This window comes from Cervus elaphus, chromosome 15 (genome assembly GCF_910594005.1).
Source record: "Cervus elaphus chromosome 15, mCerEla1.1, whole genome shotgun sequence".
Classification (NCBI taxonomy): Eukaryota; Metazoa; Chordata; class Mammalia; order Artiodactyla; family Cervidae; genus Cervus; species Cervus elaphus.
In genome coordinates, this window is record NC_057829.1 from 78,754,593 (window position 1) to 78,778,788 (window position 24,196).

The following is a 24,196-nucleotide window of genomic DNA, read 5'->3' on the forward strand; positions in this document are numbered from 1 at the left end:
CCTGAGAGACCAGGGAGGTGCAGACCTAGCCTGAAATCGAGTGAATCCAGGTGGTCTGCTCCAGAAAAAAAATGCCCACCTCAGAGTCTTTGCCCTCATGGCCCACAGAGGGCCAGCACAGTCCCTCTCGGGGATAGCAGAGTCTGACTGCCAAAGAAGATGACATGATTGTTGAAGGGGGGAAGGGACAGCCAGCTTTTGCACTGCTGACTTTAGGAGTAAGCATTCTTGCAAAAGTTATTCATTTAGACCCCACTCACATCTCCTTTATGATCGAAAAAGTTGCTTTCATGAGTTCTTCTCTAGAATGCTGCCTTAAAAGTACCACTAGGATGAGGAGAGGGGACGTAAACCTGAGATCCACAATTGCTGTCCCTCCATGTCTCACTCACAGATGTGTTTTTCTGGTTCATAAAAACAAACTGACTTTGGATGTCACTAGCTGTGTTCCCAAGATTCCCCACTAAGTGCCCACAACCACCTGACCTCCATCCTGCAGCTTTAGCTCTGAGCATGAACCCCCACCTATCAGATTTTCTCCTCTCAATCACACCTCACATCTCCTTCCAAGAAAAGGGACAGAGGCAGTGAAGATTTCTCAAGGATCCTCAGCACTAGTCCCAAGGCTGTATCCCCCAGTCTCTACAATCCTATTTGATCGTTGTAAGCTAGGGCCAAAAGAAAGGCTACTTTAAGAGGTCGTCACTTTAAGCCACCAGAGTTAAGTGATGTTCAACAACGCAAAGTAGAGATTTTTCTAACACCTACACTTCCAAAAGATATTTACTTTAAATAAGTGACAAGTACAGTACATTTGATTTAAATATGCTGAGCTTTTTCCAGCTCCCAGGCCACTCAAGTGCACAGAAGATGAAATAATTGGTAGGATTTTTAATGTTTCTTTATCATGTGACCACTTTGTACAAGTCAAAGGGATATGCCAACAATAGCCCAGCCTGTGTCACGCTTGTTACTAATATGCCTGCCAATTAATCCTGACATGGGAGCTTGGCTGGCTACCCAAAACCTGGTATTTTATCACCTCAGGGGGTTAGCTCTTAGACGTTTCTATGACATTTTATACTAATCAATCAGTTTTGCTTTTTTTAAAGCTGAGCCTTTCATAGAAACTGCAGATGAGCCCTATATACACCACACCCAAAGCTACTCTTTTCCCCAAACAGAACTGTGTTTGGTTTGTTGATAATTACACTTTGAAACCGACTGTTGAAAACGTTTATTCTTATTTCTTCCCTTCCAAGGGGGAAATCTATCTCAAATGTTAAGACAGAAACCCAAGTCCCTCCGAGTTTTCTCATATTATTGTATATTTAAAAATATTACAAGAGGGTGCTTCTCAAGGGAAGTGAACTTTAGAGCTGCCAAAGATAGTTGACTTTCTCCAAATCTGTTACCAATGGATCCCAAGCTGGTTTAAGTCAGTTCTATTCTGAGTAATGACACATGCACTGGGACAAACGCCATTCTAAGATATTTCTAGGACCCCCTGGCAAATGGTAATTTGTCTGAAGACAGCCAGGCAGGCAAAGGAAGGACAGATGGGAAGAATGAGTCTCCTGGGAGCCCTATGTTGAAGCAAGAGTTCTAAATCAATGCCAGGGACCACGTTCTCGTGGGCTAAGTCCCATTTCTCATCAGTCACTCATCCCTCCCAATCCTCTGGCTTCCACTGATTCTTTCAACCATTCTTAATGTAGGTCATTTTAAAGAGATCATCAAACTGCAAGAAGTTTTACTGGCAAACTTTGTCTTTCCCTTATACTCTCTCTCCTGGGATTTAGTCATGAAACATCCATGCCTAAAGCATGAGCTTTCTGTTTTTTCCATCATTCAAACTGCTGCCTTCAGGAAGCACTGGGACACATGGGTCTGTCAAAATCCAGCTTCTCCTTTCCTTTTTTTCGATCCTTCCTACCCCCCTTCAGCTTTATGGAGGTATGATTGACAAATAAAAATTGTATTTACTTAAGGCATACAACTTGATGTTTCAATATATGTATACATTGGGGGCTTCCTTGGTGTCTCACATGATAAACAATCTGCCTGCAATGCAAAAGACCTGAGTATGATCCTTGGGTCTGGAAGATCTCCCAGAGAAGGGAAAGGCTACCCACTCCAGTATTCTTGTCCAGAGAATCACATGGGCAGAGGAGTTTGGTGGGCTACAGTCCATAGGGTCCCAAAGAGTCGGACACAAATGAGCAACTAACACTTTCACTTTCAGACATTGTGAAAGGCTTACAGCAATCAAGCTGAGTAACATATTATTACTCATCTAACACAGTTATCAGTTTTGGGCATGGGGTGGGGTAAGAACAACTAAGATGTACTCTCTAAGCAATTTCAAGCATATAATATGATATTGCTAAGTACTGTCACCATGCTATATATATCCAGATCTTGTTCACGTTGCATGTCTGAAAGTTTGTACCCTATAACCAACATCTTCCCATTTCTCCCACTCCTAGCCCCCGGTAACCACCATTCTAGTCTCTGCTTTAAACAGTTCAACTTTTTTAGATTCCACATATAAATGAGATCATGAACCTAGAGGACATTACGCTAAGACACAGACAAATACTGCATGACCTCCTTTTCTATTTTTTACTTCTTCCTCTCTATCCACTTCTAATTCAAAGAAAGAGCCCAGGTTGTCCAAGGTCATGGAGCAAGGAGAACGTGCACTGGCCTCAGAGTCAGACATCCTAGCCCCACCAGAGAATTACTGTATGATCTCGGTTAAGTTCCTATCATGTCCCTGCCTCAGTTGCCTCATTTGTAAAAGAGAAGGACAACTACCATACCTGACTCGTGGGGTGCTGTGAGGACTAAAGAGCACAATGCATGTGAAATGTTTCACAAAATGAAACTTGCTCTACAACTGTTAGTGCTAACTCACACCACCATTCCCCAGTGTAACACCCCAAGCAAAGCACAATACCACCATCCATCTCTTGCAAAGGGACTAAAAATGGCCAACTGACTTGGGACTAAGCATCACATGTGACATTCTGGAACATTCACTCTACCCCAGGCAATGAAAAATTACCACCATTTAATCCTCTCAATCTAGCAGCTAGGAAGTCTGACTCTTTGTGACCCCGTGGACTGCAGCTGGCCAGGTTCCTCTGTGCATGGGATTTCCCAGGCAAGAACACTGGAGTGGGTTGCCATTTCCTTCTCCAAAGAAGTCCTAGCATTTTGTAGATGAGGAAGTGGAGGCTTGGAGAGGTCACAATGCTGGTGAGGATGAGAGCCTGGGTCTGCACACATGCTTGACCCAAGCCCTCACCCCCTGCCTCATGCGTGCAAAAATGGGCTCTCATAGGGAATCATCTTAGGAGGTAAGGTGAGGTTTCGTGGAACCCTTAAGAGCTCCCTAGAAGTAAAATTCTGTTTAGCTCCCAGATGGGTGGATTGTGCGTGTCATCAGGAAGAGAGGTGTGGCTGTCCCCCTGCTTCCTCTGTATTCCCCCGTCTCCACTGCCCCACTCTGCTGAGAAGTTAAATGGCAATCCTGAAACAAACATCACACTTTAATTGCACTTTGTCCCTCTGTTTATGAGGCAGAGTCCCTACCACTAGTACAGGGGAAGGAAAGCCTGTTTCTTGGGAATAGACCTCATGGGTCCCCTGACGTTGCCAGGGAAACCCTGCAGTGGTACAGGGTTCCCCTTACAGGGGAGATGGTCGAGCAGATCTAGCTGGAGGTAAATACTGGTGGCCAAGCCAAGCACTGTACCCCAAAAAGCAGAGGACAGATGATCTGGGGGGGTGGGGGCTGACAGGGAGATGCAGAGAAGAACACCTCCTCATGGCTGCAGACTGTTCTCCCATGGGGAAAAACTAATTTGAAGGAGTTTCCAGCAACGACTATTCTTCTGAGATGCCACCTATTCACAGAGTCTGAACTTCCAAAGACACTGACCAGCTGCATCTTGCCTACCATTTGTACATTCACGGAGGACAGAATTTTAGTTTTGAATGCCCACCTCCATGAAGTTTCCAGAACACCAAAGGAGGTTAATATACAGGCTGGACAATGCCTCTACCTCAAGCTACATGTACTTAGATATGAGCAGAGAAGAACCTGTTTCTGCTGCAGCCAGAGCTTTGCCTCCTCTTGTGGTCAGGAACCACCTCTGGCCACTGTCATCACCTGATTATAACAGGGTCCTACTCTCATCTGGCCACCAGTCTTTATTGATGCTGGAATCTGAGCGGACCCGACAAGAACGGAAGGTTGACCTAAGAGGAAGCAGGACACTGAGGCTTGGCCACAGAGAAAGAAGAGACTGCTCTGCGGTGCTATGTCTGCTTCTAGACATACCTCTAACCAGCTGGTGACTTAGCACAAGTGGCTTCCCCTCCCTGAACCGCAGGGCTCTGTGCAGGCTGGCGAGGTTAGATGCCGCAGTATTCCCCAGCCTCCCCCTACTTCTGGCATTTTTTGCACGGTGCTTTGAAGATGAGAAGGGCTCAGGAAATGCTTTAGAAGTATGAAGAACATCTGGTTGACCCTAGGCTTGTGCCTTCCCACCCACCTTCTCCTTAGTCTTCTGTGTGAGTGCATTTGAGAGTGCGATGTTGGTGGGGACCCAGGAGGACGAGAATAGAAACAGCTCGGCTGAATGGCAGGTGGGATATCTTAAGAAGAAGAGGGGAGTGTTGGGGTGAGACGAGAGCAAGCAAAGCAGAAGCAGAAAACCTGACCCGGAACCTCCCTGGAGGTCCAGTGATTATGAATCCACCTTCCAATGCAGGGGATGCAGGTTTGATCCCTGACCCCTGGTCAGGAAATGAAGGTCCCACATGCAGCAGGGCAACTCAGTCTGGGGACTGCACTAGAGAGAAGAACTAGCGAGGAGCCTGAGCGCCACAATGAAGTATCCCACGTGCCACAATGAAGACTCAGCATAGCCAAATAAATGAATAAACAGTGTAAAACAGAAAAAAAGAAAAACTGCCCCAATACTTTCCAGGGAACAGACAAGGCAGTGAGTCAAGAAGGTATTTGCAGAGAAGTTTCTGGTTAGTGTTCTGGTGAGGGGGATCTCGGTGGGGCCCCAGGAGAGGGTGATGGAGAGGTGGGAGGACGTATTCCTGTGACAAGGCTGAAGGGACATCACTGTGCTTGGCACATGTCCCTTCCCCTAGCATGGCAGGAGGCAGAAGTCACCATGTGGTCACCACTGCCTCTCAAATCCAGGAGGAACCAAGGAAAGAACACAAGCCTCAGATTCCAGGGCCGGCTCCATGACTTGCCAGTTCTGTGGGCTCGAGACAAAGTGTCTCCTCACGGAGCCCCACATCCTCTGATGAAAGAACAAGGTGAACAACACTGCCGTAACAACACAATCACACCATCTCTCCCCCAGCCATCGGGAGGGTAATATCCGAAGAGGTGAAGTGTGTGAAAATCCTTGGTGCGTATATGAACAGGTTCCCAAATAGCTGAATACTCATTATGATGAAAAAAATATAAAGGCAGAATAGGCACTCTGCTTTGACTAAAGTCAGGAAATGACCATTTGTAGGTCATTGTGGTCCTGGCCCTTGGAGATCTGCCTCAACCCCAAAGAAGTCTCTGGACCATTTTCACTGGACTCTGTTTTCACGCGAGGGGTTTGCAGTGCAGTGTTTCACAGCAACTCAAACGAAAGAGCATCTTCTTGTGCTTCCTGAAGAATGAAGCTGTCCAGGATGCTACATTTGCCTTAATAATTCACTAATAACACTGTCTCTGGCATAACTTTAGATAGAATTAAATACTCCACGTTGAGTCTAAATGCTGGTGATGGAGACAAAGCCAAGGGCTCCCAAGACAATCCCATAAATGGGAGAAAATATTTGCAAGTGAAATGGCTGATAAGTGATTAATGTCCAACACATATAAACAGCTCATACAACGTAACATCAAAGAAATAAACAACCCAATTAAAAAATGGGCAGAAGAACTGAATACACATTTTTCCAAAGAGGAAATGCAGATGGCCAACAGGCACATGAAAAGATGCTCAACATCATAATCATCAAGGAAATGCAAATGAAAACCACAAGGAGATATCTCACACCTGTCAGCATCAACAAGGACACAGACAACATGTGGAGGATGTGGGAAGAGGGGATTCTTGAGTACTGTTGCTGGGAATGTAAGTTGGTATAGCCACTGTGGAAAATAGTATGGGAGGTTTCTCAAAAAAAAAAAAGAAAAAAACTAAAGACAGAGCTATCACATGAGTCTGCAGTTCCACTCATGGGTATATATACAAGAAAAACAAAATGCTAATTTGAAAAGATACCTGCACCCCAATATTCACAGAAGCACTATTTACAATAGTCAAGATATGAAAGCAACCTAAGTGTCCACCAACAGATGAATGGATAAAGAAGATACACACACAAACACAAACGGACTACTACTCAGCCATAAAAAAGAACGAAACTTTGCCAATTGCAGCAACATGGATGACCCTGGAAGGCATTATACTAAGTGAAATAAGTCAGACAGAAGAAGACAAATACTGTTTATCACTTATATGTGGAATCTAAAAAATATAATAAACTAGTGAATATAACAAAAATGAAGCAGACTCACAGAGAGAATAAACTGGTGTTTACAAGTAGAGAGAAGGATGGGGGGAGGGGCAATACAGGAGTGGGAGGCACAAACTACTGGGTATAAGACAGGTTCAGTGATGTATTATACAACACAAGGAATATAGACAATATTCTGAAATAGCTGTAAATGGAAAGTAACCTATAAAAGTTGTATAAAATTAAAAAAAATTTTTTTTTTTTTTAGAAAGCCAAGAGTTTCTTCTTCCTTTTCTGTATGCTGCTGCTTTGGACAGAACACTGCAAAAGCATACTAAATAAACAAATAGCCAACTCAAATCTACCACTTCACAAACAGAAAGCTTAAGGATTCATCTGTCCGAGCCCCTCATTTCATAGGTGAGGACACCAAGACCAACACAAGTGCTTGGACCAAAGGCCCATGCCTCGTAAATGGCAGAGTTGGTCCCAGAGTCCATCTGTCTCTCCACTCTACAGTACGTCATGATCTCCACCTCTCATGCTTAAAATGCACTTTTAAGATTTAAACCTGAGCAGCATTCCATCTCTTTCCATCCATCTCTAAATGCATTTCAGAAAATGAGTCTGCGTCCCCACCCAGAAGTCCATGCCAACGGAGAGTTCGGGCCTCCTCTCTTACCTGTAAGTTTGCACAAGGTGGTAAAACGTGAGTGGGGATTTCATTCTCAGAGCCTGCTGGCCCCAGGGGCTTGTTCTTGACCCGGAAGGCTGTGGTGGTGCTGGCAGTGGTGGTCTGAACTGGGAGGGCTGGCTGCCACACAGTCACATCCGAGCCATTGCCAAAGGCTTGAATTGCATTTTCTGCAGTAAAACAGGAGGAAATCCAATTTCGAAGTCAAGCAGCAAATGTAACGGACAGGATTCGTGAAGCCAGAGGGGTACCCTAGGAATTCTGACGAGAGCACTGGACTTCTCTGAGCAAAACCCATCCATCCATCCACTCCCTACATACTGAGAGCCAGCCAGGGGTCAGGTGCTCTAAAATCAACTCACTCATTAAACCCTGAGCTGGACACTTAGCTATGCTCTATAAGTGCAACAGATATTTATCGTGCCCCTCTTCAGATACCAGGCACTGAATAAGATCCTTTCCCTGAAACATTCATCAGTCAAGTCTTTTGAAACTTGACTCAAAATAGCCTCAGACCTGCTACTTAGGATCACAATCACTGTTCCATCTTTCAAAAAAATGCCTGTGTCAAAATTCTATACTAATGGCAAGCTAATTAGTAAGTACCACATCCCTAATTATGAGGCTGGGGTGACTCAGTTGCATTCATACAAATTCAGCAGGCAGTGAAATCAAACAGCAAAAAAAAAAAAAATGTGATCCGCTACCAAAGAGCACCTACTATGAGCCCGGCATTGCTCAAAGTACAAACACAACCGATTTCTTTAAAGAAAAATATATCCCAAACCTCATCAATAATATATCGTGAAAATGTAAGCAAGATTATTTTTTTCCTTTCTGCTCCCAGTCTTCTGAACAAAATCTGCATAATTAGGAAGGCGCAGCCCTGCTTAAATGAAAAGTTTAAAATGTAAAACTTTAAAAGCTTATTACAATTTCATGGGATTAGATTGTTTTTTATGGCAAGAGTAAATTGGTTGTGTGTTGTTCCCCTCCCCGAGATGAATAAAAAACAGGTTTTAATCAGGTCCTCAGGGATTTGGCCTGGATTTAGGATTTTTTTTTTATTTCATATTCATTGTATAAAAAATCAAACTCTTCCATTTGGGACCTGAATGTGCAAATTGTTAATATATGACTCTTAGCTGGCATTTTTCAATATATGAGACAGAATAATTTAAGCCTAATCTTCCTCTCAGAAGTGACATTTTGTTCTAAAATTGTTATCCTTGAAGTTCAGCAAATTGGAAGCTTGTTTTCAAAAACTTTACATTTTTAAGTCTGTAGGAAACAGCTTCAAATTAACATCAATGCTTCTTGAGCTCCCAGTTGGGTTACAGAGCTTAATGGGTGGGTGGAAGGTAAAGAAGGTGGTACTTGGGCAACCAGTTTCCTCAAATAACCCAGGACTACAACAATAAAACAAAACCTCCCTTTGTCCTGTTAAGGCATGTAGATTCAGGAGACCATGTCATTTGTTGAAACTGTGATTTCCAGCATGTCTGCCTTGTCATTTGGGAAGATTGTCCACTCACTCACTCATTCATTCAGGTGTCAATGGAATATCTACTAAGTGCCAGGCACTGTTCTGTGCTGAGAATCAGCAGGGGACAAATGACACCAACACGACAGAAAAGTCCCTGTCCTCTTGGAGGTTATATTCTGGTTGAGGGGGCAAACAGAGAAAGCATACAATACATTGTTGTTGTTCAGCTGCTCAGTCACGTCTGACTCCTTGCGACCCTATGAACTTTAGCCTGCCAGGCTTCTCTGTCTATGGGGTTCTCCAGGCAAGAATACTGGAGTGGGTTGCCATTCCCTTCTTCAGGGGATCTTCCCTTCCCAGGGATTGAACTCGGGTCTCCTGCACTGCAGATAGGTTCTTTCACCGTCTGAGCCACCAGGGAAGCAATAGATTGGCATCATGCTTGTGCTAGGGGAATTAGAGAGATTTGGTTAATCTGAAGGGATGGGGGAACTGGGTTATCGCATTTAGGTTGAAACCTACAAATTCCAGTTCCTTCTACCCTAAGGCCTGTTGCAAGAGGCTGAATTTAGTCTGTGTCTTTGGTAGGCTGTGCTCCATCTAATCAAAGTATAAATGGAATGACTATGAAAAATTCTGGCTGGCTTTGGTCCTCACTGAAGACCAAATGTGTTTATGTTTATTAAAAAATCATTAGCATTAAGATACCATTCTTCCCTTCACCAAAATATTATTAAGCAGGGACCACTTTAATTTCTCTCTGAGGCAGCGGTCTTCCAGCCCAAGTGAGTATAATCTTTTTTTCTCACACTGACCTCTATGGTCATTGCTTTATCTTCATTAAAAGCTGGATTCTGCCAGAAGAGTGTGCAGGACGTGAAAAACAGGATACACACACACACACACACACACGATTTTTTTTAGTTAAGACCAAAGAAGAGGTTTAAGGTATAGTTTCACGATATAGTGCCCAATGTTATTCTGGCAAATGTCTCCACACGTTAGACTAGTTTCAAATTTCACTTCAGTATCCAAAAGCTTGTTTTCGTTTTAAGATAATCAAAGCATTTGGTTATAGCCAAGTACCTACTGAGTGAATCTCTTAGATTTGTCTTTTCAACAAAAGAAACAATGAGGAGGTTTTTGAAGTAACACTTAAAAGCTTTCCTGTGTGCAAGCAGTAAATAGTTGGCTAATTCTTTAGAAATCAGTCAGAGTACCATGGAGAAATTGTCACCTAAGGGCACAGTGCTCAGAGGCAGGTGAACCTTGGCCCAGGATTCCCACTGGAAAGTTCTACCTGGTCCTTGATGTTCAGGCTTGTATTTTTATCCACCAGCCCTTCAATCTCAGGCCTGATTCAGAAGCCCCCGGGGTGCAGAGGAAGGAACTGGGTGGGGCTTTGGATCCTATCTCTGGCGTGGCTGGTCTAGGTGAATACCAGCTGCTTATTCCACTGGGGCATGGGGATACTAATTAGTGCATCTCCCAGGATTCTTGTGCAGATTACAGTCAATGAGACAATGTAATGGGCTGGCCAAAAAGTTTGATCAAGTTTTCTCTAACATCCTACGGGAAAACCCGAATGAGCTTTTTGGCCAACTGGATATATGTTACACTCCTCCTAGAGGGAGTTTACACACAGAGGAGGCACCCGAGAAATGAATGGCGGCTGCTGCAAGACACAAATGAGGTACTCAGCTGCTTCCTCGCCTGGGGCGCACACAACTCGGTGGATAGAAGGGAGATCTGGCACAGTGCTTTCGAAGTTCATTTGATGAGGCCCATCGTTCACACCCGTACATTTCTCTCTATCCCTCTTCCCCTGGGAAACGTGTTTCCAAATTGCCTAAAGGACCCTGCAATAATAATGGTACTGTTTCCAAGCAGAAACCTCCCCCCGACCGCCACCCCCAGCTCATCTCATCTCCGGAGATATTTGAAGCTCCTGGCTGCATCACCAGCCCATTCCACTCAAGAAGTGCTGCTTCTCCTCTGAGCCAACCCTGAACATCCAGGGGGCTATTGATGTTAACATTCTAATTTTTCTCACAGAGCCTTTGGGGGCCTACCCTCATCTAACTTGCCCGAAGTCTTTCACATTGTGTATGCTGCCCAGGTTTTAAAAACCTCTGGAACGGATGTGGGGCTGATTGCCAAGATCAACATTTCATCTGTGGGTAGAAGTGCTCCTCCCCACACGATGTGCCCTTGGCTATTGAGTCTTTCGCTTCCCGGGGCCTCTGGACTCGCCACCTGGGCGGCACCCAGTTCGTCACTTGCTCTGGTCCAGCTGCACCACGCAGTGTGGCTAAAAGGATCTGGATTCACCAGCAGCGATCAGGGAAAAAAAAAAGAGACACACACACAGAGGAGGCAGACATAGGAAACACAAAAAGTACAGTTTGAACTTAGGGGAAAACGTTTGTGTGGCTGTTGTCTATTTTTTCAAACTCACTAAGACATGTGTTGTCCTTGAAGAAATTCAGAAATTTCAAGCATTCCTCCAGGTCGTTTCCACTGTTGTTGCAGTCACACCAGGGGGCCACGCTGAGGCTACTGGAGTCTATGTAGTTGGGGGTCATGACTGTACCTAAAAGAGTAAAAACAAGGCGTTTTATTCTTGTGATGATATAAACTTTCCTATAGCCTGAAAAGAAACAAATGTTCCTCTGACTTCAGATGCACCGTGGATAACACCGTGGATAATTACAAACACTGTGTTTGCTGAGTGGGAAATTATGTTAAGCAGTGCATTTTTTTGGCAATTTATCTTGAGCACATAAAATAATTTGCACATTTACTTTAAAAATTCTAACAGAACTCCTTGAGATGCGCTTAGGGTATTTTTCTCTGCACAAATGGTATGGATGTCATGGAGCAGGAGGGAATTAACTTAGAATGCATGAATTGCCAAATCCCTTGCATTTTCTTGAAAATGTCATTAATCTTCACAAATAGATAGAGCTGGTTTTACATATCTTAAAAGGCCTTTTAGGACTTTGCATCTACTTCCTTCAGAAGCAAATGGCTCCTTCAGAGTAACCCAGGGAAGCTTAGAAGCTTTCCTTATGGGTTACCCCAAGTTCTAGATGTATTCAAGGATGCCTCTGCTCACTAGACTCTCAACAGATTTAAACAAGGTCTTGCAAGTTGTGATGGAATTGGAAATAAACAGTGGAAATTTCCTAAGCCAGTGGCATTGTCTTAATAGTCCTCAAAAATCCTCAAAGAAACGCTGGGTGGTCTCTTGCCTACATCTTCTTGTGTATTCATTGTTCTTCTGATGAATTCTGTATTGGTGCAAATAAACAATGCATTTACACTTAACACGACCCAAATGTCTTCTCCTGGGTGGCTCACACCAGGCAATGCCTACTCATGCCAAGAAGCCTTCTGTTTTTATATGTTTTGTGGAAGTAAGAAGTAATAGGCAGTCCAGTGAGCCACAGGATATATTTGGTTCAGAGAAAGAAAAAAAAAATGTTTTTAAGCTCTTATGGATCAAGGACATATCTTCTTTGCCCTACATTCCTTACTGACTTGAACTAAACAATGTCCCATTCTACCTTGGGATGAAAACTTCAACCCACAGCAGAGAGAAGTTTGTAACTTTAGGTGAGAAAGGAACAGGCACCCCAAACACTGAATGAAGAGGTTACAGTATGTCTGCTAAGCACCCACTGTATGTCTGGCTCCAGAATGGATCTCTGACATTTGGAAAAGGTAGGAACTAGCTTTATCTTCAGAGATCTTAGAACCCAGTGGCCAGAGTGGAGGGAAAGATCTGGACCCAAGAGAGAAATAAATTCTGGCTCACAGAATGCATTGTTTCAACTAGTTCTTCCCTTAGGTGATTTCATTATCCTCAGGTATGTAGCAGCTTGTTGAGCTTGAACCCACATGGAGTTTTCAATGAGCGTGTGCACCTCGAATGTGCAGACTAAGGCATTAACAGTGATTACATCTGGGAGTGGGGCTAGAGATCTTTTAACACTGTGGGCTTCTCTGCATTTTAAAAAACTCTACAATGAACATGATTTAATTCATTCTGTTATTTCTTAAACATGTAATTCTATCGTTGATAAATAATCCTTACTAGGAACTACTGTATTTAAGAAAAGGAAAAACTGAATGCAAATTTGGAGGAATGACTTTCCTGGCTGCCCAGTGGTTGAGACCCCAGCCTTCCACTGCAGGGTGGTCACGGGTTTGATCCCTGGTCAGGGAACTAAGAAGCCACATGCCAATCCTGCCAGTCTCACAACATGGCCAAAGAAAAAAATAAATAAAAATGGAGGGCTGACTTAAGGAAGATAAGCTCATGGGACGTATCAGTGAGAATGGTCAGTTGCTGGTGAAAGGTATTACCCAAGATAGCACAGGTATCCTTGCAAATAAAATTGGGCTGAGTGTACAGCACCAGTAATATCCCAGCACTCAGTATGGCCAGTGATTTTCCCAGTGACGCTTGCTGAAGACATGCTGGCGACAAAGACTTTGGTCTGTGCTGTCACTCTCGATAGGATGTTCTTCCTGCCCAGTGACTAGTGTGATAGTGGCAGGAGCTGGCGCCCTGGCTGAGCCATCAGGCTTCTGACAACTGTGATTTCTCTCCTCCTCGCCCAGCTTTCACTATGTGTTCCTTCTCACATGACAGTCGTGAGGGAGCCCTGCTTCCAAGGCTTCCCACAGCCCTGGTACCAGGAGCCCCATCCTTTTCTACTGCTGCCCTCTTTATTTCTGGGCACGAACCTGCCTCACTCCTGTCCTCTCCCAATTCACCAGTGCCTTGCCTAATTGCACTGCTCTCCGGAATGCCAAGAACCTCAGGTCTTGAAAGACAGAACAAGACTACTTCTGCTATGTTTGTTCTCAGGGAAAAAATATTAAGGAAACCTCCCTCCCTCCCCACCAGGAGCTGAATTACCCAGACTACTAATGGCAAGCAGAACACCAAGTCTTTAGGGATTTTCCTTCCAAAGGGCCATTTCAGGGAAACAGCCTTTCTGATTTCCCCAGACTGAGTGACATCCAAGCTCCCCCTCTTCAAAGTTACCTACTTCAGTTCATTTGGTTTGACTTGTTCTCCTCGTCCATAACCATGCCTTCCCCACTTACTCTGTTCTGTGCAGTCAGTTCTTCAACTGAGATGCGTCCCCGGTCTTCACACTTGCTGCCTCCCTGCTCTTTAATAATTCCTGCTCCCTGCTTTTGTGCATCCATTATTCTTCCCCGCCTGCCCCCCTTTTTTTAGAGACAAGTCCTAAAGGACTCAACATCAAAACACCAGCACAGAGGGTTCCGAGGAGATTTTTACATCCACAGAGTGGCAGGCTACAACGGAAGGACTCTGGGTGTTTGTAAACCAGCATTTTCTCCCATCCCATGTCTCCCCATCTTACCAATAAGCCCCGAGTAGGCGAGGAGGCAGTCAGCGTAATTTTCCTTTAGACAGCTGCTGACAGACCTTGACTCTGGCTGGCAGTTGGTGAAAAAATCGGCCAGGCGAGATCTGCAACAGGAAGAAAGTTGGGGGAGGGGGGAGGATGTGTTTGAAAATAGCCCAAGCTTCTTCTGCACAGACATAATTTTTCCTTATTCCTTTCTCGACAGGCCTTTTTCAACATCCCAGAATACAGAGAGTGTAGACTCTTAAAATGTTAGCATCTTCTCTTATATACAAGCCCCCAGCCATCCCCTCGCCCAACTGTGTCTGCTTCTTTGCAGAGAAGTCTTCAGGGCCTGCAACTGGAGAAATCTTGACGCTTTGAAGTTTCCCTTCAATATTTATTTCTGACTAGACTTATTTGCATCTTTAGGAAATATGCTTCTGCACACACTCACCGGAGATCCACAGTGGGAAAATATTTACTTTATACAGAAACATGTCCCTGGCGTCCAAATAGGATCCTACAGCCCATCTGCTCCCGTAATTCCTAGTGGCTTTAAGAATATGCGTATCTGGTCTTCTAAGTCATCTCTCATCTACCACCCCAGGGAGGGGGCAGTGGTATATTCCAGCCAAGGGATGCTGAGGGGGAAGTTTGCCTTTCCAGCACTGCAAGGAAAGGCAAAAGGGACTTGGTGACACTGGTCAGGACGCGACTGGGTGTAGGGGGTCCTCTGGTCGAAGCACAGCTTCTGTCTGCAGTTCAGGAAGCCTCCAGGGGCCAGCACAGTCCACCCAGAAGCCCTGGGTGCTGGTGAAGTTGCCGAAGCACACAGGGGCTGCAGACATCACTGGTCTGCAGAGGAAAGGGGCTCTTTGTGGCCAACCGGCTGTTTTTCAGTCTGAAGAGGATATTGTTGGAGAAATTCTAAATGAGAACTGGGCCATCTCTGAGGTCATCCGAGCAGACAACAGCTCTGTTTCTATGTGAGGAACACAATAGACTTCAAGAGAAGCTAAATTATCTGGCGATTACAGGAGACAATGGATGGCTGTCTTAGCTCCTTCTCTTTAGCGCACTTGAGTTGGCAGCCAACATACACGGGGCTGTTTTTACTTCTTTCCACCCAAGAAATTGTATTTACTTAGCATCCCTAATGATATAAACAGAGTTGCCTGGGTGGGGCTGAGCAAGGTAGAATGTGTGGAGATCACAGGGGTTTGTAAAGGGTCTGTAGGAAGCATATTCTGGGCCCTTTTCCTACAACTTGAACTGGAAGAAGATTAAAAGGCCTTATGAAGTGATCTGTGTGCATAGCACATTGGAAAGGCTGCACAGTGTTCCTCTGGGATTGGTCTCTCCTTGAACCCATGTAAACAAGGCGTGTCTGAGCTTCCCTATCTGTGCCGATCTGTACAGTCCGTATGTCGTGTGCCAGGTCCCATCACTGTGACTCCCCGGGGGCAGGTGCTGGAGCTCTGCTCTATTTTCTTTGCATAGCACCTGACACTCCTCAGAACGCTTCCCGAGCGGGGCCATGTGGTGCAGCTAAGTGGCTTGGCAAAAATCCTCCAAATGAGGCTGGTGCATGCGCCTGTGTGTGTGTGCCTGCATCCCTCCCGCAGTCTGAGCCTGGCTGGTGTTTTCTGACTCTAACTGAACACACCGAAGGGCGTGGAACCTGGCCATTTTCTGCAGCCTGGTTAAAGGATTTATCTTTCAGAAGAAATCCCTAAAGGTGACTCAGACTTACTCAACTGGCACCAATGGCATCCATCTTGGATCGAGTGTCAATTTCAGAAGAGTTTTCCTGGTCATGAAAGTTAATGATCTCATGGCACTGGGCTTCTAACTTTGCAGAGGCCAACTGTGTGGTTCAGGCAGCTGGGACTCCAGCTCTGCACACAAGCCCATCAGCTCCCTGACCTGGCAGCCCCGCGCTCCCAGCTGCCCCCCAGAGAGGGATGAAAGGTCGCGCTGTCTCCAAGCCTCCTGCTTCTCGCAGTCTCTCGTGCAGACTATTAACTGAACAGCACCATGACTCGGATTACTATCCTCCAGCGGGAGGCTAATGCCACCAGACTCATTTTGCTTAACAACCTCAGAATTGACTCACAATTGGACTCTGGAATGAAAGGCTAATTGAGTTAGTCTGCTGCAGAGAACATAACCCTGATTGGGAGGATAAAACTAGATACACTGCTCTGAGCATCTCCTCGAACAGGCTGGTTTTAGAGAGAAGACTGTCAGCCCAGATCTCAGTCCTAAGACAAAACCAGCCAGCGGATGGCAAGGGTTTCAAAAATAAGCCTACAGGGCATTGCTGAAACATGAACATTTTGCTGGTTCCTTCACCTCTGACCCACCTCCCTTTGCCATTCATGCCTGGAGACACGATGATCACTTTACGGGATTCACATTTAACAGAGAAACTGAAGGCAGAGGAAGTTTATACGGTGGTTGCTCAAGTGGGTGGACTTGTATGTTTCCATGAATTCTGCGAGTTGGTTAACTTCACAATGGTAGTTTGAAAGTGGATGAGGTGGGAGAATTTTCATCATGGTAATCAGTCAGCTCTACAAATCACAACCCTATGCTGTTCTTAGAGAACCAGTTGTTAAATATTTACTAGTACAATGCTCTCAGAAAACCAGCATGGTGTAGTCAATCCCACATATAAAGGAAGTATCTTTACTTCCTTCGAGTTCTTGGGAACTCAAAGTTCTTGGGAGTTGAATTTCAGCACTTCCTGGATGAGCTACCTCTCCCATCCCTAATCACCTTTATGTCAAATGACATGTGAAACGGTGTCATAAATTAACCTCCAGTCTCCTGTATCTTCCGAAGAAAGAAAACAGTTCTCTTCCCAAGAAAGAAAACAGAAGCTCCCATCCCAACAACACAGCCACTGAAATCTCTCAAAGCAACGTGTGCAAACGATTACAGGTATTGACAAAGCAGCTGACTTCTTGTCCTTTGTATTGACTGAATGACGGGTCCAGTGCTTGTGTTAATAAGGATGAATGAGTTCCCTGTTCCTGAACCCAAATAACCTGCCATCTAGAAGCCCAGAGAAACAAGTAAAAAGATGATAATACCACGATGGCTAGTTCTCAATAAAAGATAAGAAATGTTGCTAATAAAAGTAACACAACATGAATCAAGTATTTAGGATATGTTAGGTATGTCTTCATATAATTTATATTTTTTCCTGGCAACTCTAATAAGGTAAGGACTATTACTCTGTTATCCTAATTTCACAGAGGAGGAAACAACAGCTTATTGAGTTTAGACTAGAGTGAAATAGTGAATAGCAGAACCAGGATTTAAAAGCTATAACAAACCTAGACAGCATATTAAAAGGCAAAGACATCATTTTGCCAACAAAGGTCTGTATAGTCAAAGCTATGGTCTTTCCAGTAGTCATGTACTCAATGAGATTTGGACCATAAAGAAGGCTGAGCCCTAAAGAACTGATGCTTTCGAACTGTGGTGCTGGAGAAGACTCTTGAGAGTCCCTTGGACAACAAGGAGATCAAACCAGTCAATCCTAAAGGAAATCAATCCTGAATACTCATTGGAAGGACTGATGCTGAAGCTGAAGCTCCAATACTTGGCCACCTGATGTGAAGGGTCGACTCATTGGAAAAGACCATTATGCTGAAGGCAGAAGAAGAAGGTGGCAGAGGATGAGACTGTTGGATAGCAACACCGATTCAATGGACATGAACTTGAGCAAACTCCAGGAGTTAGTGAGGGTCAGGGAAGTCTGGTGTGCTGCAGTCCATGGGGTCGCGAAGAGTTGGACACTTCTTAACAACTGAACAACAACAACAACAAATTCTGATTCTACAATTTAAGCTTTTAACACAACAGGAACTAGTTTCAGAGAAGTTGTAATATTGAGACTGAGGCTTGGAGGATCAGTAGGATCCTTCAAGTAAAGGTGGAAGAGGGTGTTCCCTCTGCAGAAGGAAGCAATAAGTGATAAAATAACCACATCCATAAAAATCCCAGGAGAACAATCACAGATTATTTGCACTGATTGAAGCGTCTGGCATTTATTCACATATTTAATTTTAACTGCAGTAGGTGATACTACCAGCCCCATTTAGCAGATGGAGACACTGAGGCAAAGAGAGGTTAAGTAACTCCTCAGAGGTTGTAGAGCTCTGTGCTGGAACTGAAACGTGACCACATTCTAGGTGACTCCAGAGCCACAGTACATTCTCAACCACTACACCTAACATGGAGTCAAACAGACTCAGACATGACTTGCCAACTAAACAAAAACACCACCACCACCTAACGCATGCATCATCCAGAAAACTGTCAGCTGTTCACTTGGGATGGCTGGGCCACAGGGAGCACATGGTGAGTGACAGGAGATGGTGCCAGCAAGATCAGCAAGGGCCTTGAATGACCTAAGAGGCTGGATTTTATCCTGAAAGCAGTGGGAACCACCAAAGGATTTTAAACAAAGAAATAACATGATCAGGTCTGCAGAACAGAAGGACTCTTGGGTGTTTCAGTTATTAAGCAAAGATTTGCTTGAAACTTCTTCTGTGCCCTCCCTGCTCTAGCAGAAGATGAGAAGAGCAGGGAACTGGCCAAAGGAAGGAAGGACAGTTGTGCTGGAGGCTGAAGCCAGTTGGGTACCCTGAGGTGAGAACTGAGGACTAGAAGAGGAGGAGGGAAAGAGGATGCCCTTGAATGGTGGGTGTTGAGTGAGTGAGTCAAAGTTGCTCAGTTGTGTCTAACCTGCAACCCCACGGACTATACAGTCCATGGAATTCTCCGGTCATAACACTGGAGTGGGTAGCCATTCCCTTCTCCAGGGGATCTTCCCAACCCAGGGATCAAGCCCAGGTCTCCCGCATTGCAGGAAGATTATTTACCAACTGAGCCACCAAGGAAGCCTGTGGTGGGTGTTGATGGAATGAAAGTCAGACTGGGGACATCCCTGGTGGTCCAGTGGCTAAGAATCTGACTTGCAATACAGGGAACTTGGGTTCAATCCCTGATTGGGGAACTAAGATCCTGAATGCATGTGTGCTAAGTCGCTTCAGTCATGTCTGACTCGTTGTGACCCTATGGACTGTAGCCCGCCAGACTCATCTGTCCATGGGATTCTCCAGGTAAGAATACTGGAGTGAGTTGCCATGTCCCCCTCTAGGGGATCTTCCTGACTGAGGGGTCAAACCCGCATCTCTTATGTCTCCTGCATTGGCAGGCATGTTCTTTACCACTAGCGCTACCTGGAAAGCCCCAAGATCCCACATGCTGTGGAGCAACTAAGCCCAAGTGCTACAAGTACTGCGTGCTCGTGTTCCAGAGCCTGTGTGCCACAACCAGAGATCCCGAGTGATGCAGCGAAGATCCTGAGTGCCACGACAAAGACCCGACACGGCCAAATAAATAGATATTTTTTAAAAAGAAAAGCAAGACTGCAAAAAAAGGAGGGGGCAGAATCAGCTCAGTAGATTGTGGAGTCACAGAGGGCAGAGGAGGAAAAGGAGAGGACAGTTTGCAAGGAAGATAAGAGAGGTGGCTTGTGACTGTGCTGAGGTCGTGGCACCACAGGACAAGCATCTAGCAGGTTGTGCGATTCTCAGACCTTCATCTGTCCAGTGGCCAACCAGCCCCAGCATCCCAGGACTGCCCAGTGCAGGCATCCTCCTGCCCACCCTGGGTAAAGAACCACACTGTAACCTTTTTCAATGACTTCCTCTGCCTGGGCTGCAGTGATCCAAACAAGAAAGCTTACATGGCCGGGGTAGGATTAACAAAGAAATTCCACAAGTGCATTTCTTCTGGAGACATGAAATCTCCATGACGACAGCAGTGATGAACCTGATTGTTTTTCTCTGAGAAAATGAAAAGAAAATGAGTAGGCACTAATGTAGAAATGTATCTCCCTCTGAAAGAGAAATTTCCCACCCTTAAAGAGGAGAAAAATGCCGGCAAATGCCAAGTTGGCCTTAGGAAATCTGCTGAAGAGAAAACAGTGGTTTATGCAGAAAATATCGTATTAAAGGGAGCATGCTGCTAACTGGAAATAGAAAAATGATTATAATGATAAAATCTAGGAGAGTCTTCTCAAATAGCAGATGGTCTTTTGACAGTGGAGGAAAAATCATTTACCTACTTTTTCTGCTAACAATTTTAGGAAAATAGAGTTATGGAGAACAGTTCAAAAACATACTAGTAATGCCCAGCTTCACTCATCTTGGATTATTCTAATCCTGTAAATGTTTTTTTCTCCCCAGGGCAAATCCCATACTTGGACACAAGCTGTGTGGTTGATGGAATGGAGCGTTGAGCGAAGAACTGTGAGATCCTGAATGGGATCCAGGCTCTGACACTAATTAACCAGAGTTCCTGAACATCATCATATGATGTTTGACGATTTTGGATTTCCCTTCCACTTCAGAACAGTCTGTTGGACACTTGAAGCTACTTGGAGAAGAAATCCACTTGTTTTTCATGCATTATTATTTTTTTCATCCATGATTCCACTTCACCATTACACATGACTTTAGTGTCAAGGCATTTGGTTTCTGTTGAGTATAGAGATCACATCTTTTTTTTTTTTTTAGATGTTTTTGATGAAGACCATTTTTTAAAGTCCTCTATTGAATTTGTTTCAATACTGATTCCATTTTATGCTTTGGTTTTTGGCCCCAAGGCATGAGGGATCTCAGCTCCCTGACTAGGGATCGAACTCGCACCCTCTTGTACTGGCAGGTGAAGGCTTAATCACTGGACCACCGGCAAAGTCCCTAGAGATCAGATCTTTCTATGGGATCCCCTCATCTCACATTCAAGAAAGCTGAGGGCCAAAGAGGTTAAGGTCTTGCTCACTGTCACATGGTAAGCGGTGGCAGAGGGCTTTCACTGGAAGAGGAATTGCTAGCTGTCTGTAACAGCCCAGAAAGGGAGAAGTAAGGAGGGTGTTGGACTTTAACTTCCCTGGGATTGAATTAAAGTCATCTAGTGTGTAACTGCTCTGTTCTTCCCACTGTCTGACCAGAGTGTTCTTCAGTCCTCTTCCTAAGATTCCACTGACTTAGCCTCAGCGAGCACTTCGCAGGCAACACTGGGGCTCAGGAGGGGTCAGAGAGGGTGCAAGACTCTGCCCAAGAAGGTGGTGAGTCTGTCCATGGACGAAGCCACCCTTTATTAAGGAGTCTTTGGGGCAACACCACTGCCCATTTAAGACTGCGAGACTTGCCGACCCACTAGCAACTCAGAAGCTTGGAATAGAATCCATTCATTAACTTGCTTGTGTTAGAAATCACTGGTGTTTTGCTCTGAATCCAACATGAGTGTTAGGGCTTTAAAGTCTTGGATCTCAACCCAAGTCATTTAGTTTCTGTAAGCGTTCTCAGTGGGTCAGTTGGACGAGCCAAAAAAATGACGGCCCTGGGAGTGGCATGCACCTGTTTCTAATCCCACTCCTATCTTCCATGGTTAAATAACTTAGCTACATATTGGACATCTCTAATCCTCAGTTTTGTCACCAGGAAAATGGGGTAATGGAATTACAGTTGCCTTAAACGGCTGCCGTGATACCTTACTGACAGTTATGTAAAGCACCTTGCTCAGAACCTAGAATACACTTTGTGCAATACATTTTTATTTCCCATGATGCTTCATCTTTTCTCCCCAATTTCTGGTCCATTCTAATGTGAAGCACTTGCCACAAAAACATACAGCAAGCTCAACACAGAGAAATATGTATATTAATCTATCTTCTGCTGGTCTTTATATGACAGGTGAGCAGACCTCAGAGATGTTGCAGGTTTGGTTGCAGATCACTGCAGTAAAACGGATACTGCAATAAAGGAAGTCACATGAGTATTTTGACTTTCTGTGATGTAAAAGTTATGCTTTTACTGTACACCATCCCATTAAGTGAGGGATATCATTAGGTCCAAAAAATGTACATACCTTAGTTAAAATACTCTGCTATTAAAAATGCCAAAACAAATGCAATAACAACATCGAAGGTCACTGATCACAGACCACCACAACAAATCACTTATGTATTAACTATTACAAGAATTACCAAAATGTGACACAGAGATACAAAGTGAGCAAATGCTACTGGAAAAATGGTGCAGACAGACTTGCTCAACGCAGGGTTGTCGCAAACTTTCAACCTGTATAAAACACAGCTTCTGCGAAGTGCACTAAAATGAAGTATTAACACATCTGTGCCTAAAACAGGTTAACCTGTGTCACTGAGGGCAGTAAGTCAGACCAAAACAAACTCAACAAATCTGAAGCTAGGGATCCTGAGGTGTTACTTACAAACCTCTCAGCCATATGAGCTGACAGAATAAAAGCATTTTAAGAAAAGCTATTTTATTTCCCCCAGGAGTTTAGGGGGAAAAGATATATTTTTTAAATGACTAAACATCAGTAAGTTTGTTAATACTGCTGATCTCTTATGAAGAATAAAATCAATTAGAAAAACACGCTGCCTAAGATGACAAAGCAAGAGCAGGGGAATGGTAATTTTCTGGAACAGTGACACAAAACAGATTTTTCCTCTTTCTGTTTTTAGAAAATTACCTTAACCCTTCTCCTCCAGCAGCCTACTGGAGAACACATCTGGAAAGCATCCTTCGGCAAATCAGAGTCTATGTTGAACAGATTTTGCAGCCGGCGGGTGGGGGGTGGTGGTTCTTGCCTTTCTGGTCCCTTCTTTGGACCATACATTCTGGCTTCCTGAAGCAGAGGCCCAGTGTTTGCCAGGGACGGGCTGTCCTTCAGAAAGCCTGGGTTCTCCCACTCTCTGGGAGCAAACGTGTCCTCCCTGGAGCAAGGCCCTGGAGGCAGGCTCGCACGCCCCAGGCGCAGAGAACCAAAGCCCCACTGTGTTCCTCGGCCCTTTGATGCGGCGTCCCACCCTCAGTCAACTGATGCATTTCTTGGTGACTTAGCCAGGCCGCAGCTACATGTGACTGGGAAAGGGAGGTGTGAAGATTCAGCAGTCTTCAAGGCTTGCCTAATGTTTGTGTTTCCTGGGACAGAAAGGCCCCTGTGACCAAGCAGAAGTCAATGCCTGTTTCCCCTCAAGTTCCCGCTCAGGTTCATCCAGATTCTTAGGGAGGTTCCAGACCCTTTAACCCAACGCTCCACACCTGCGCCCCTCACCCTGGGGAGGCCCTGCTCCGCTGGCTCCTTGGCGGCTCCGAGTCAAGCACATGGGTCCCAGGAGGCTGTGGTCACTGCCCTCTGAGCCTGACCCATGACAAGAGCGAATGTAGGTGGAACACGCATCGTTTTAGTCCACGTGTCCTGCTTGGGGTCTATCTCTGGGTGGTGGGCTCGGTGAAAGCAGGCTGCAGGGCAGAGATGCAATGCCTCCTCAGCCCTTCCGTCCACATCGAACTGCAGCAGCCCCCGGAGGGAAGTCCAGGTCAGCATCAGCTCAGTCTCCACACCCCTCACCAAGCCACCCTGCCTGAACACTGACAGCCGTCCATCCACATCTGCAGATGGCTGACAGGGCTTGACAGCTCATCTCTACATGGCAAATCTGAAAAGCAAGCTAGGGTAGTTGGCACGGGGAGCCATCCCAACCCAGAAGAGGCTCCTTGCAGTCCCTGACTCGATGCCCCAGAGCTGCCCTTCAGCTGAGACTCCTCCCTTCAGCTGCCTCAGCAAATTTCTCCAACGCACACATTGCTGGCCATGCAGTAAGCAGACTCTCAGTCATGATGGGAGTACAGCTACATCACAAACAACGCTATGCTGCATAGTCAAATCAAATAAATCTGTTCTGTATTATCCATGCTACAGCATGCCCACTATTGCAGAAAACCTACCTTTGGTGGTACTTGATCTTATAGGAAGAAATGGAGGTAGAAAAGAAATTGGGAGTTTCTTTTCTGGATGATGAAAGTATCATTTATGCTCTCAAGTATCCAACAGCTGTCTGTGACAAAGACACTAAAACTCTTGAGTGAATCTTATCCAATACTTTTTTTTCTTTAATATTTCTGCAGGAAAACTTCAGTAATCAGTTTTGTGACTTTTGGCCACTAGGAGAAA

General features: G+C 45.0%; 1 protein-coding gene across 5 annotated transcripts in view; it reads right to left on the reverse strand.

The window, feature by feature from the left end:
- Positions 1–24,196, reverse strand: part of GFRA1 (GDNF family receptor alpha 1) — a 224,586-nt gene that overhangs the window by 23,502 nt on the left and 176,888 nt on the right. For all 5 annotated transcript variants that reach the window (XM_043926537.1, XM_043926538.1, XM_043926534.1 and 2 more), the window contains 3 exons: positions 14,144–14,253; positions 11,197–11,331; positions 7,241–7,422 (listed from right to left, as the gene is read on the reverse strand). In XM_043926537.1, the coding sequence (XP_043782472.1) occupies positions 7,241–7,422; positions 11,197–11,331; positions 14,144–14,253 (427 nt within the window). The remainder of the gene's footprint in view (positions 1–7,240; positions 7,423–11,196; positions 11,332–14,143; positions 14,254–24,196) is intronic.